Source organism: Salmo trutta, chromosome 9 (genome assembly GCF_901001165.1).
Source record: "Salmo trutta chromosome 9, fSalTru1.1, whole genome shotgun sequence".
Classification (NCBI taxonomy): domain Eukaryota; kingdom Metazoa; phylum Chordata; class Actinopteri; order Salmoniformes; family Salmonidae; genus Salmo; species Salmo trutta.
The window spans coordinates 6,493,622-6,508,611 of NC_042965.1; the positions used below are offsets into that span (position 1 = coordinate 6,493,622).

Below are 14,990 nucleotides of genomic sequence, written 5' to 3' on the forward strand. Positions count from 1 at the left end.
TCTTGTCTTATTTCTTGTTTGTTTCAAATCAAATCAAATGTATTTATATAACTGATATCTCAAAGTGCTGTACAGAAACCCAGCCTAAAACCCCAAACAGCAAGCAATGCAGGTGCAGAAGCACATCTTCAAAGTGGTAGGCATGTTGTGTAAATCAAATGATACAACCCCCCCAAAAAATCTATTTTAATTCCAGGTTGTAAAGCAACAAAATAGGAAAAATTCCAAGGGGGGTGAATACTTTCGCAAGCCACTGTAGCTCAATGACACCAGACATGAATTGAGACTCTCGCAGTCATTGTCTGGGGACCGTTGGTTAATTTTATGTAAATATACAGTACAAGTCAAAAGTTTGGAGACGCCTACTCATTCAAGGGTTATTCTTTATTTTTACTATTTTCTAGACTAATAGTGAAGACATCAAAATTATGAAATAACACGCATGAAATCATGTAGTAACCAAAAAAGTGTTAAATAAATTGAAATATGTTTTATATTTGAGATTCTTCAAAGTAGCCACCCTTTGCCTTGATGACAGCTTTGCACACTCTTGGCACTCTTTCAACCAGCTTCATGAGGTGGTCACCTGGAATGCATTGCAATTAACACGTGTGCCTCGTTAAAAGTGAATTTGAGGAAATTATTTCATTGTTAATGCGTTTGTGCCAATCCGTTGTGTTGTGACAAGGTAGGGTTGTACAGAAGATAGCCCTATTTGGTAAAAGACGAAGTCCATATTATGGAAAGAACATCTCAAATAAGCAAAGAGAAACAACAGTCCATCATTACTTTAAGACATGAAGGTCAGTCAATCCGGAAAATTTCAAGAACTTTGAAAGTTTCTTCAAGTGTAGTCGCAAAAACCATCAAGTGCTATGATGAAACTGGTTATCATGAGGACCGCCACATGAATGGAAGACCCAGAGTAACAACTGCTGCAGAGGATAAATCCGTTAGAGTTACCAGCCGCAGAAATTGCAGCCCAAATAAATGCTTCACAGAGTTCAAGTAACAGACACATATCAATATCAACTGTTCAGAGGAGACTGCGTGAATCAGCCCTTCATGGTCAAATTGTTGCAAAGAAACCAATACTAAAGGATACCAATAATAAGAAGAGACTTGCTTGGGCCAAGAAACGCGAGCAATGGAAATTAGACCGGTGGAAATCTGTCCTTTGGTCTGAAGAGTCCAAATTTGATATTTTGGGTTCCAACTGCCGTGTCTTTGTGAGATGCAGAGTAGGTGAACGGATGATCTCTGCATGTGCAGTTCCCACCATGAAGCATGGAGGAGGAGGTGTGATGGTGTGGGGGTGCTTTGCTAGTGACACTGACCATGATTTATTTAGAATTGAAGGCACACTTAACCAGCATGGCTACCACAGCATTTTGCAGTGATACTCCATCCCATCTGGTTTACGCTTAGTGGGACTATCATTTGTTTTTCAACAGGACAATGACCAAACACGCCTCCAGGCTGTGTAAGGGCTATTAGACCAAGAACGAGACTGATGGAGTGCTGCATCAGATGACCTGGCCTCTACAATCACTCAACCTCAACCAAATTGAGATGGTTTGGGATGAGTTGGACCGCAGAGTGAAGGAAAAGCATCTGTGTGAACTCTTTCAAGACTGTTGGAAGAGAATTCCAAATGAAGCTGGTTGAGCTATTGCCAAGAGTGTGCAAAGCTGTCATCAAGGCAAAGGGTGTCTACTTTGAAGAATCTAAAACATATTTTGATTTGTTTAAAACTTTTTTGGTTACTACATGATTCCATATGTGTTATTTCATAGTTTTGATGTCTTCACTATTATTCTACAGTGTAGAAAATAGTAAAAATAAAGAAAAACCCTTGAATGAGTAGGTGTGTGCAAACTTTTGACTGGTACTGTATGTTAACCAACGATGGGGTTGAGGTCAGGGCTCTGTCCAGGCCTGTCAAGTTCTTCCACACTATTCTCGACAAACCATTTCTGTATGGACCTCGTTTTGTGCCCGAGGGCATTGTCATGCTGAAACAGGAAAAGCCTTCCCCAAACCGTTGCCACAAAGTTGGAAGCACAGAATCGTCTAGAATGTCATTGTATTTTGTAGCGTTAAAATTTCCCTTTTCTGGAACTAAGGGGCCTGGCACGAAACATAAACACAATCCCAGACCATTATTCCTCCTCCACCAAACTTTACAGTTGGCACTATGCATTATGGCAGGTAGCGTTCTCCTGGCATCCGCCAAACCCAAATTCATCTGTCGGACTGCCAGATGGTGAAGCGTGATTCATCGCTCCAGACGACGGGCTTAAACTGCTCCAGAGTCCAATGGCAGCGAGCTTTACACCACTCCAGCCTACGCTTGGCATTGTGCATGGTGATCTTAGGCTTGTGTGTGGCTGCTCGGCGATGGAAACCCATTTCATGAAGCTCCCGACGAACAGTTATTGTGCTGATGTTGCTTCCAGAGGCAGTTTGGAACTCAGTAGTGAGTGTTGCAACCGAGGACAGACGAGTTTTACGTGCTATGCGCTTCAGCACTTGGTGGTCCCGTTCTGTGAGCTTGTGTGGCATACCACTTCGTGGCTGAGCCGTTGTTGCTCCTAGACATTTCCACTTCACAATAACAGCACTTACAGTTAACCAGGGCAGCTCAAGCAGGGCAGAAATTTCACGAACTGACTTGTTGTAAAGGTGGCATTCTTTGATGATGCCACGTTAAAAGTCACTGAGCTCTTCAATAAAGCCATTCTACTGCCAATGTTTGTCTATGGAGATTGCATGGCTGTGTGCTTGATTTTATACACCTGTCTGCAAAAGGTGTGGCTGAAATAGCCAAATCCATTCATTTGAAGGGCTGTCCACATACTTTTGTATATATAGTGTATCAGTTTTTATATTGGGTCTACCATGTTCAGTTATCAAGGTGAAGGGCATACATGGAGAGAAATGGACAAACACAATAAAGTCACACCAGAACATCAGGGTAACTAAGAAAGCCAGTCATTTTACTGAATTCTCTGCAAAATACAAATATCTTTTCCCCAGCAGAAGAAACTTTGATTTTAGGATCCAGACTTTTTCACTACATACAGCTGAATCAAGTCCTATGAGAAACAGAGATGTGGCTTTAATTTAATAATATCTTATCTTCAAGTGGCAACAAAGGCCAGCTTATGCCGCTGAAAGCCGCTTTGCTTTCCAAACACTAACTTCAGACCTCTCCAACGTTTAGATTTCTAGAAGCTACATAAGTTATTACAGACTGTTAAGCATTTGTAGCTACTCATTTTTTCCCACCTTTTTTAATGTATAGAACTAAAATAAAGAAAACCGCAAACATGGTGGCGCAATCAAATAATCCCAAGTGAATAGTTGGTAATAGTTGGCAATGGTATACCACATGACTGTACAAGTGTATGTATACCACATTACTGTACAAGTGTATGGTCTCCTCTTTGCACTAGACGTGACCGATCAAACGGTAGCTGAGGTACTGGGGTGAGTCAATTAGAGGGACCAGTATAGAGGCTAATACAGAATAATGGCATTACAACTGATCAACAGGTGAAGAAATACAGATGCTTCAAATCCATAACCAAAATAAAATATGAAATAAATCAAGCATGCTCAATGTCTTTGCTTACACAATATCAATAAATGCCACCTACACCTCAGAAAACACACCACAGCTAAAATAAAGGGAGCTCTTGGTGTTGTGTTTCTGTAATTCATTAGTGAGCAAGTGGCACAAAACAGCAAAGTAACTCAATCAGCTAAATTAACAAAAGTGGGATTTGGAAAACATACTATTCCATGATACTCAATGAATCAATGAATATACCAAAAATTACACATTTGTTTTATGATTTTAACTGCAGTTCACAAGGAAATTCATTCTGATAACACGACACTATAGCTACTAAGTACTAGCTACTATACCTACCATGTCTCAAGGAGGACATGTAATGGTATTCTCAACCTCTATCGACAATGAACAGTATGACCAAATCAAATTGAAATGGGAAACCAATTCTACATTTTGGAGCAAAATGCTTTTATTGTTTTTTTTTCTTCAATGCTTGCAATAACCATAAATGAATGTGAAAATAAAAGTTGAATAATATTACAACACAGAAATGCCACTGGCTTTGGTTTTCCACACATATGCTGCCTGAAATATCATGTTTTTTTTTTATACCATTTGTATTGAATAAAAAAAAATGAAGGACACGGCAGGGGCTCTGCCCCTGTTTCTGACTACACAGACTGTATACAGTAACAACATAGTGAACTCGCATAAAATATGCACATAGAAATACCATAACACTTGAGTGACAACAGACTGAGGAGTGAGAGGCAGAGAGAAATGTGACTAGTTTCATGTAAAAAAAAAAAGATATATATATATATTTGTCTGAAATCAACTGTTGTACTTCTCCCAAACCAGCATGTACATTTTTCCTACAACATCTCGTTTGAATGCTTCATGTTACACTGCTGAGGAGGTTGTGGAACACCGAGCTGGCGATTGGACAGAGTGGGGTCAAATATGACACAACACCTTTCTGATTAACAATAGACCACCGATATACTCAACAGCTTGATCATTTGACACAAATACAATTTGGAACTATCAAATAAATATTCTATCTGGACTTATGTGGTGTCCTGCACACAAGTTTGGGTCTCATTGTAATAATTGGCAAAGGATTTGCAGTGAAAAGATGAAATAAAATGTTCAAAATATACAGAATACATGGGCCAAAGTCCCATCATGGAGGATCTTTTTGGTGGATGTTGTTTTAGAAACTGTGAGTATCATGACTAATGCACAGATGGGCCATCATGGGTGATGTCAAAAACGTTCATTTGGCATGACGCATGTCACCTGTATGGGCATTAACCCCCCAAGTTCCAATCCCCACACAGTTTCCACAAATATGTTGTTGGTCAGCAAAGAGATCTATCTTTCTGAATTTACTCACAAACAACTCTGTTCAACTGGTTCTCAAGGTTAGACTAAATACGCCTCTGAACAGCACTGTCCCAGGCTCAAATAAAACAAAAAACAGACAATATGTGCAATTGCACATAGAAAACTCCACTAAGAAAAAAAACATTATTATATATATTTATATATTAGAAAGCTATACACAAGCATGTTAATTTCACAGATTTTTTTTTTTAAGATTCTTAATATTATCATTATTATATATAATTAGAAACACGTTTAAAAACGAAACCTCTAGAAAGAGAAAACAGTTCAGCTAAGCATGGGTTCTCAGTCTGTTTTCATGGCTTAGGGTTTTTTAATTTCTCATCGGACTATCCGTCTTATATTAGCAAAGCTATCAAAAAACACATTCTGGCTTATAGAAACTACAAAAAGCCACAAAATTGCTTTGCATTGTATTCCTTTCATATGAAAATATAAGCAAGTCTATCGTACAACAGTTTTTTTTTTTTTACTGAATATTTAATACAAGACCCAGGGTTTCTTGATTCAACTAACATGGCTCTTGGGTAAAAGGATGGTCCTATCAATGTGCTCCATGTTTGATGAGGAGCTTTATGTTTAGCATTGGTTCTCTCATCTTGGTTCCTCATATCTACCAATGGGCCTGCGGGGTATACCTGTACAATCCTTCAAATGTTGCATATTAGCTTTCATTTTGTATATGAATAATCTGTAATGTATAGCCACGTTTGACCCCTCCCCTTTGCCCCTGCCCCTCTATTTACATAAATACGTTGAACCTGCAACATGACATCATCTATCGTAACATACATTTTGCAAGGGAGAACTACAGAGAAAGGTAGCAATGAAATTGACTGTACACATGTATTGGTTGACCAACTCAAGTGCTAGGCTGTTCACTCAGCAACATATGCTCTCAATTTTCCTCTAGTCACTGATTATCACTGAGGCAAGTTGTAAGTACTTTTACAAAACAGAGTACCTGACTTTTTTGTTGTTTATTTGTTGATATGCATATATTCACACATACACACACGTGTAAATATATATGCATCATTTTTTTTTCACACGGCACAAATAATGCATAGCTCCCCACCAAAAATATCCCTAACCCCAACCAACACCCATTTTATCTTGGATCACCAGTCCCATCCCCACTGCTTTATATAACTTCAATATGTATAGTACACATACTCTGCAAAAAGAAAACATTACAGTTAAATTTAGAAGAGCGTGCCCCCCTTCCTCCAATGAAACAGAGAGAGAGAAAAAGAGAGAGAGAGCATGGGGTCTAGAGGTGAGTGACGTGTCGCGTGGTGATATAGAGGGCGATGGTGTCGAGGCATCATTACGTCGCAGGGCTTGGGCAACAGCCAACGCTGGGCTATCATGTGGCCCACCCTTCGGACAGGCGCACACGTTTGACCGAGGGACTCTCGCGCTCGTCCATGGCGGGCCGAGACAGTCCCAGTGGAGAGTGGAACTCGTTCCTGTGCTCGTCCCGGTCGCTGCCCTCGTGGGAGCTGCTGCAGCTGCTCAGGCTGTCGACAGGGGAGTGGCCCGAGTCCTGGCGGGACGACGGGTTATGTTGCTGATGGATGCCGTAGCACAACGGTGTGCTACTGGTGCGATCTCTAGGAGGAGAAACAGGTTCGGACTTGATGTGCAGGCTTTGAGCAGAAGGCAGGGAGAGATTTGAACTCTGACATAAGTGATTGCTATTGCAATTTCTGTAGGAAGGAAAGGAAACGCAAGGGGTTACAGAGTAAAGAAACATGATCATGCACCCACACGTTTACTCCATATCTTCCCATTCATATCTCATATCTAGTCAAAAAATATCAATATGTATCAGTATTTTCACTATAGTTTCGCCAACAAGCTTCATTTCAATATCCGTCCCTCTTTCTTTGATTTGTCTACTGCTTGTTTGTATTTCCATATACTCACCCTAGCTGACTGAGGGCCGAATGCTGCATGTTCTGGAGGTGTTGTTGTTGCCAACCGCTCATGGAGCCCAGGTGGAGGGAGCTACCACTGTTAAAGCCGGACAGGGAGGATAGGTCTGCACTGCTCAGCGAGTATTCTACACAGACATACACAGAGAGAGAAGTCAACCAGTTAAAACCAGTTCAGGCCAGTTCAAACAGGTTTGTAAAGTACATTCGTTTTGAATTACGACTACTGAAATGAATAGTATAACAGTCAATTTCTTTCTCCTTATACATTTATTCCTGCTGGGCCAACACAGGTGCCAATGAGTCACAAAGTGGGTGTGGGAGTGTTGCATTGAGGGATATATGTGTATCAACAGCACCACCTGCTGTTAGGTTTTTGAAATGAAATGTTTTTAACATCATTACGATGAAGCCATGTTTCAGGGCCGGACAACTTATTGTTACCTGATTTTGCATTAAAATGCTATATTTATTGGATAATGAGCATGCTTGTATTTACTATCATGTCTGTGAAGTCATGCAAATCTGTATGTATGAGATATAGATCTTATCAAATCAATAAGAATCAAATAAATCCTCAAATAAAAATGTAAATAGCGGGGCGAGTGTGTGCCATGTATAGTTCACTTTCCAGACTCATTGATACCCTGAAAGGAGTAACAAGAACAAATACACTGATGTAGAGTGTATATGTGACAAAGACTGAGTTTGTGTGTATGTGTCTGTGCATGTGTGTTTGTGTAGAACATGTGTAAAAGCAGTGGTACTTACCAGTACCGTATGAAGTGGAGATGGCTGATGGGTAACCGCCCATGCCTTGTCCTGGTAGGGTGGGCGTTGCTACTGAAACCACAGGGGTGGCCAATGACTGTGCTGACTGGGAGTTGTTTATTCTCTGGTTCTATGAGGGGAAGAGAAAAAGAGAGAGACGGAAAAGCATGAGTGCCATCACAAATAAAGTCAGCACCAAAGAAAAAAAAGAGAATAAAAATAGACTTAGTTGTTTTGTTTTTTTGCTCCGCAGATGCTAGAAGAATGAACAAGATGCCAGCTTCTTGGAAATTAATCACTTGACACGCGGCACTGCTGAACCCTGCCAACCCTATCATTTACCACCCCTCCTGAGGTTCCGCTGTCTCTATAGTAACCCTGCTGGTCTCCACGGCAACAGAAACAGCGACGACTGGGAGAGGCACTTTATTGTGGCAGGGTGGTGCAGAAATTATGGCGGTTTAATGCCATATAAAAGTGTTCCTTTTGTTGCCTTTCATTTCCTGGTTCTGAGAGAGGGGAAGCATGTATGCTAAGTTGCCATGCAACGCCCCTCAAGCAGACATAGAAGGAAAGAATGAGGGAGGGGGTTGAAATGAGGGGGATGAGAGAGGAAAGATGATAGGATGCAATGACTCAGACATACCAATAGGTGTCACCCTAGGTCCTGGCTAAACGCCCCCCCCCTTCATTCCAACATGTACAACGCATGCCGCAGATCATGGAAGTTGCCCCTTTGTGGACAACGAGGATCATCTTACTCTTTACTTCAATCCTAACCTTAACATCGTAAAAAGTAATCACTGACCTTTGAGCAGCTCTTGGGAGCAACACAATTACACCCATAGAATTATAAGGCACTGGTTCAGTTAGGGTTGATGTATTTCTATTGTTAAAGCATAATGACTGGTCTCCCTTCTATCTAACTGAGGATGGTGGATGACGTTTAGAGATTGTTATTATTTTTGGTTGCTAGTTTGAGTGACGGGCCAACTTACCAATAGCAGATTGACATCCTCAGACTGATGGCATTAGAGGGGAGGGCGATACATTCAAATTAGTTTCATTGGATGGAAGTAGCAGGTGGGTGTGGTTCTAAGGATGGAACTGCTAGTAGTGAGGCTACTAAACAGAAGCTCATTTAAAAAAGGAAATGTATTATTACTACTGTACTCCACTAACAGTCTATCTATCTTATTAAAATCATAACTTATGACAGCACATATATCGGACAGCTTCAGCCACTTAAAACAAACACTCAAGAAGATAATAGAACACATAGAAAGAAAATCAACTGAAGGGACATATGTAAAAAAGACGAAGGACAAACAGGGGTGAGGGGGGATGGGATCAGGACTGGAACTGGGCCTGGGGGTAAAGTGAATGAGCAACTCACCATGGAGGGCATGTTGTTCTTGGCTCCAGGGGGGATGAGCACACGCAGGTCTGGCTTGCGGTTGTTCATGCCCAGGTTCATGGGTGGGGGAGACTTGGCCTGCATGCTCTTGTTCATGCTACCCGGAGAGGCCAGCAGACTGGGCGAGTTACGGTGGTGGTTCCCGTAGCCGTTGCCTAATGAGAAGAGAGGGAGACGAGAGAGAGAGGAAGCCATCAATTATACAGTTCAAAAGACCGTCATTACTGTATCCTACAGATTGTCCTCAGACAACAGTAGCATGTTAAAGCATGTTCGGCGCATTCGGCGCTGCTAAAGACGGCGCCGAAGAGGATGGCTGACTTTTACACGCCCATAACCAATTGTGCTATTTTGTTAATTTTTTTGCGTTTGTAACTTATTTTAAAACTTATTTTGTACATAATGTTGCTGCTACCGTCTCTTATGGCCGAAAATAACTTCTGGACATTCAAACTGGGATTACTCAAAACGAACTGGAAGAAGATTTTTCCATTAACGAGTTAACGAGGCCCAGATCCCCGTCATTTGCGTGAAGAAAAGACAGAGGAAAAGAGGACGCAGATTGGGCTGCCTTTTGAGAATCCGTAGGTGAGCGAGTAAACTCCCACTGCCATCAATTCTACTTGCTAACATGTAATTATTGGAAAATAAAATTGATGACCTACGATTACAATTATCCTACCAACGGGACATTAAGAACTGTAATATCTTATGTTTCACCGAGTCGTGGCTGAACGACGACATGGATAATATAGAGCTGGAGGGATTTTCAATGCACCGGCAGAATAGAGAAGATACGTCTGGTAAGACAAGGGGTAGGGGTGTGTGTCTTTTTGTCAATAACAACTGGTGAGCGATGTCTAATATTAAAGAAGTCTCGAAGTATTGTCCCTTATGATAAGCTGTAGACCAAATTATCTACCAAGAGAGTTCTCATCTATATTATTTGCAGCCGTCTATTTACCACCACAGACCGATGCTGGCACTAAGACTGCACTTAATCAACTCTATAAGGCCATAAGCAAACAAGAAAATGCTCACCCAGAAGCAGCGCTTCTAGTGGCCGGGGACTTAAATGCAGGCAAACTTAAATCAGTTTTACCAAATTTTTACAGAGATGCATACAAAGCTCTCCCCCGCTCTCCATTTGGTAAATCTGACCATAATTCTATCCTCCTGATTTCTGCTTACAAGCAAAAACTAAAACAGGAAGTACCAGTGACTCACTCAATAAGGAAGTGGTCAGATGAAGTGGTCAGATGAAGTGGTTAGGACTGTTTTGCTAGCACAGACTGGAATATGTTCTGGGATTCATCCAATGGCACTGAGGAGTATACCACCTCAGTCATTGGCATCATCAATAAGTGCATCGACGATGTTGTCCCCACAGTGACCCTAACGTACATATCCCAACCAGAAGCCATGGATTACAGGCAACATCCGCATCGAGCTAAAGGCTAGAGCTGCCACTTTCAAGGAGTGGAACACTAATCTGGACACCTATAAGAAATCCCGCTATGCACTCAGACGAACCATCAAACAAGCAAGCGTCAATACAGGATTAAGATTTAATCCTACTACACCGTCTCTGATGCTCGTCGGATGTGGCAGGGCTTGAAGACTATTACAGACTACAAAGGGTAACCCAGACGCGAGCTGCCCAGTAATGCGAGCCTACCAGACGAGCTAAATGCCTTTTATGCTCGCCTCGAGGCAAGCAACGCTGAAGCATTCACGAGAGCACCAGCTGTTCTGGATGACTGTGTGATAACGGTCTCGGTAGCAAATGTGAGCAAGACCTTTAAACAGGTTAACATTCACAAGGCCGCGGGGCCAGATGGATTACCAGGACGTGTACTCAAAGCATGCGCGGACCAACTGGCAAGTGTCTTCACTGACAGATCCACAGATGACGCAATCTCAATCGCACTCCACACTGCCCTTTCCCACCTGGACAAAATAAACACCTATGTGAAAATGCTGTTCATTGACTAGAGCTCAGCGTTCAACACCATAGTGCCCATGACCCTGGGACTAAACACCTCCCTCTGCAACTGGATCCTGGACTTCCTGACGGGCCGCCCCCAGGTGGTAAGGGTAGGCAACAACACATCTGCCACGCAGATCCTCAACATTGGGGCCCCTCAGGGGTGTGTACTTAGTCCCCTCCTGTACTCCCTGTTCACCCACGACTGCGTGGCCAAACACGACTCCAACACCATCATTAAGTTTGCTGACAACACAACAGTGATCACTGACAACGATGAGACAGCCTATAGGGAGGAGGTAAGAGAACTGGCAGTGTGGTGCCAGGCAAGCAACCTCTCCCTCAATGTGAGCAAGACAAAGGAGCTGATAGTGGACTACAGGAAAACACCGAACAGGCCCCCATTAACATCAACGGGGCTGTAGTGGGGCGGGTCGAGAGTTTCAAGTTCCTTGGTGTCCACATCACCAATGATGGTCCAAATACACCAAGACAGTCGTGAAGAGGGCACAACAAAACCTTTTCCCCCTCAGGAGACTGAAGAGATTTGGCATGGGTCCCCAGATCCTCAAAAAGTTCTACAGCTGCACCATCGAGAGCAACCTGACCGGTTGCATCACCACGCTACAGAGGCACTACAGAGGGTAGTGCGTACGGCCCAGTACACCACTGGGGCCAAGCTTCCTGCAATCCAGGACCTATATAATAGGCGGTGTCAGAGGGAAGCCCATAAAATTGAGAGAGCTTCCAGTCACCTAAATCATAGACTGTTTTCTCTGCTACCGCACGTCAAGCAGTACCAGACCTCCAAGTCTAGGACCAAAAGGCTCCTTAACTGCTTCTACCCCCAAGCCATAAGACTGCTTAATTATTAATAAAATGGCCACCGGACTATTATATTGACCCCCCCCCCCCCCCCTCCATTTGTTTTGTACACTGCTGCTACTCGCTGTTTATTATCTATGCATAGTCACTTCACCCCCACCTACATGTACAAATGACCTCTAACCTGTACCCCCGCACACTGACTCGGTACCAGTACCCCCTGTATATAGCCTCGTTATTGTTATGTTATTGTGTTACTTTTTCTTCTTTTTTACTTTAGTTTATTTGGTCAATATTTTCTTAACCAACAGTGCAGTTCAAGAAGAGTTAAGGGCTTGTAAGTAAGCATTTGGCAGTAAGGTCTACACTTGTTGTATTCGGCGCATGTGACAAGCAAAGTTTGATTTGATGTTGTACTGTGGAAACCATTACCTCAAATATTCAAATTATTCAACTAGTGGAGTGGAGATGCTACTGTCCTGGAGCCAGAGAGAGAGGTCACTTTCACCCAGTGATCCCACACAATTCTCCTATCTCCGCCTGATTTGGCTGGTTTGTGAGGACATATTCTTTCCTTTCTTAGAGAAATGTCCATTTTACCTCTGTCACTGTCATTTACCCTGCATCTAGCCAGTGATAGCCAGTGAGTCGTGTTAAAAACATCAAATTATGGCCTTGGAGACCACAGAGGGACAGGACCCATCATTTGGCCATCAGCGCTAAACACATGTGTTGCGTCTTCTAGACAAAGACCCTGCTTTGGGGTAGACACCCAATCCACATTCCTCCTCCGACAGACTGACTGGAGGACTGAGTTTAGCACCCACGCCACACACAAACCAGTGGGGCACCCTCCCAGCAACATCCCATTAAAATCGAGAGAGAGTGAGCAGTGTATATGCTTTGTTTCTAACCCAATCCCGCAGCCTGCTTTTTCCCCATTCCTAGGGGTAGAACAGAGAGCGCAGTATGGACGTTTCCCACTTGAAAGAGGGGCAGGAATTATACGTTAGACATAAATGAATTTCCTAATCATATACTCCAGGGGAAAATGAGTCGCAGATGTCTTCCTGGGCAATTTCCCCCCGCTGATCTTTGTTTAATTTGAGAGTGAGGTTTTTGTTGTTTGGAAATGAAAAGTCTCGAAAGCTCAATTTGAACAATCTGAAGAGTAAACGACCGCTAGCGGTGAAAGAAAATGAGGCTGTGACAATAAACAACAACTAGAAAAACAGTGTGTGTGCATCCATGTATGAGTTATTGTGTGTGTGTGTGTGTGTGTGTGTGTGTGTGTGTGTGTGTGTGTGCGTCTGCATGCTTGGGTCCCTATGTGTAAAATTGTGTTAATATAGTGTCAGAGTTTATGTGTGAGTGTGTGTATCAAATAGCACTTGTCTGTGTGTGTGACTTTGAATGTGTCTATTACTGTACATGTCAATGATGAATGCATGTGTACATTGAGGTGTGCCTGTGCATGACAGTGTACGTGTGCACAGAGCACGTGTATGGATGCACCTGTGTGTTTTGTATGGGAGCCTCTCCTAGAGCCACTCCATCCAGCTGCCTCATCAGCTCTGCTTGCCTCTCTCATCCTCATCGCTGGACTATTGTGCTGTGGAGTGAGCCCACGTGGAGAGACATGAATAGCGAATCAAAACAGCCGGAAAAGACTAGAAAATATCGGAGAATTACGTGTAGAAAACGGAGACTGTCCAAAACATCCCAGACTAAAAAACTTGAACATGACAGCTATCACTGTATGTCAGGTCAAGTCAAGGTAAGGCTGTTACTGTACAGCCCATCTGATTCATAGCTCCCGGCCCAGAGGCTGAGCGTACGGTGAGGAGGGGATTTCAGGCAGCCATTTCAGGACAACAGCTCAGGCTCTAAATATGACTGGAGACTGGCTATAGCCCAGGAGATGGGCTTTATTACCTAAGGCAGGCAATTGGCAAGCGATATGAATGCTAGAGGTCCTCTACAGCTGCTAGTGACTGGTTTACAGTAGGTTGATCTGAACTGAAGACACTTTGGATTATATCATGGATTGGGTACATATCTTAACAACTTGGCTACAGATAGGCAAATACAGTAGTAAGCATCTGACTACAGACGTGTAGCAGCTCTGTGAGTCCAAGACATCAATGATCGTCCCGACACTGACACTGACAGTCAAACCTTTCTTATTCTCCCTCTACCACCTCGCGCTGCAGAATAGAGCAGTGAGTTGAGGCAGACAAGAAGCAACCGTTTTGAGGAAGTACCAAAATGAAAACTCGCTGCCCAGATAAGAGTCTGCGACATCATCCGATTTGAAGTGGGGATGCAAAGGTGAAGGCTATTTATGTAGGCAGAGGAAGTCTGTGGATGCCAACTGTGACTGTACGCTAACACACTGGCTGCCTTGCCTAAAGGTGTATCTCTGAACTTTTAACATGTGCCTATTAGGCCTCATTCACACGCACACACGCACACACACGCACAGACACACGCACGCAGACAGACAGACAGACAGACAGACAGACAGACAGACAGACAGACAGACAGACAGACAGACAGACAGACAGACAGACAGACAGACAGACAGACAGACAGACAGACAGACAGACAGACAGACAGACAGACAGACAGACAGACAGACAGACAGACAGACACAAGACACACATACACACATACACACATGGCTGGTGTGGTTAAACCAATGTACATTTAACTGTTACTGAACAATTTCTGATGTCCTGTTGTGGTCTAACGGGTGTGTTCCATCCCACTTTCGATACGCAGGCACTTCCGTTGAGGTTTGGCCTAACGTGCATTGAAATCTGAATCCACCAACTGAACTATGGCGCCATGCTAGTTAGCTAACGAACACCTTCTACTGTATCTATGCAGGCTTTTGACAAAGATATAGGGATCATTGAGCTATTTTTGTAAGAATAGGCCTTGTGTCTTCGTCTCAAGGCTCTTGTCTTGGACGAGAGGATTGGCAAACAGGACAGAGTGCATCTGTTTCTGTAGAGCTGTGCCAGGGTCTATTCTGTGTACTGTATATCTACACTG

The 14,990-nt window shown here is 43.0% G+C and overlaps 1 protein-coding gene across 8 annotated transcripts in view; it reads right to left on the minus strand.

The window, feature by feature from the left end:
• Nucleotides 1-2,978: 2,978 nt before the first annotated feature.
• Nucleotides 2,979-14,990, minus strand: part of mef2cb (myocyte enhancer factor 2cb) — a 96,945-nt gene continuing 84,933 nt past the window's right edge. For 7 of the 8 annotated variants that reach the window (XM_029762182.1, XM_029762188.1, XM_029762186.1 and 4 more), the window contains 4 exons: nucleotides 9,098-9,273; nucleotides 7,702-7,831; nucleotides 6,923-7,058; nucleotides 2,979-6,702 (listed from right to left, as the gene is read on the minus strand). In XM_029762182.1, the coding sequence (XP_029618042.1) occupies nucleotides 6,360-6,702; nucleotides 6,923-7,058; nucleotides 7,702-7,831; nucleotides 9,098-9,273 (785 nt within the window). In that variant the 3' untranslated portion in view covers nucleotides 2,979-6,359. Of the gene's footprint in view, nucleotides 6,703-6,918; nucleotides 7,059-7,701; nucleotides 7,832-9,097; nucleotides 9,274-14,990 lie in introns of those variants that run through there. The other variant, XM_029762187.1, reaches the window with a different exon arrangement.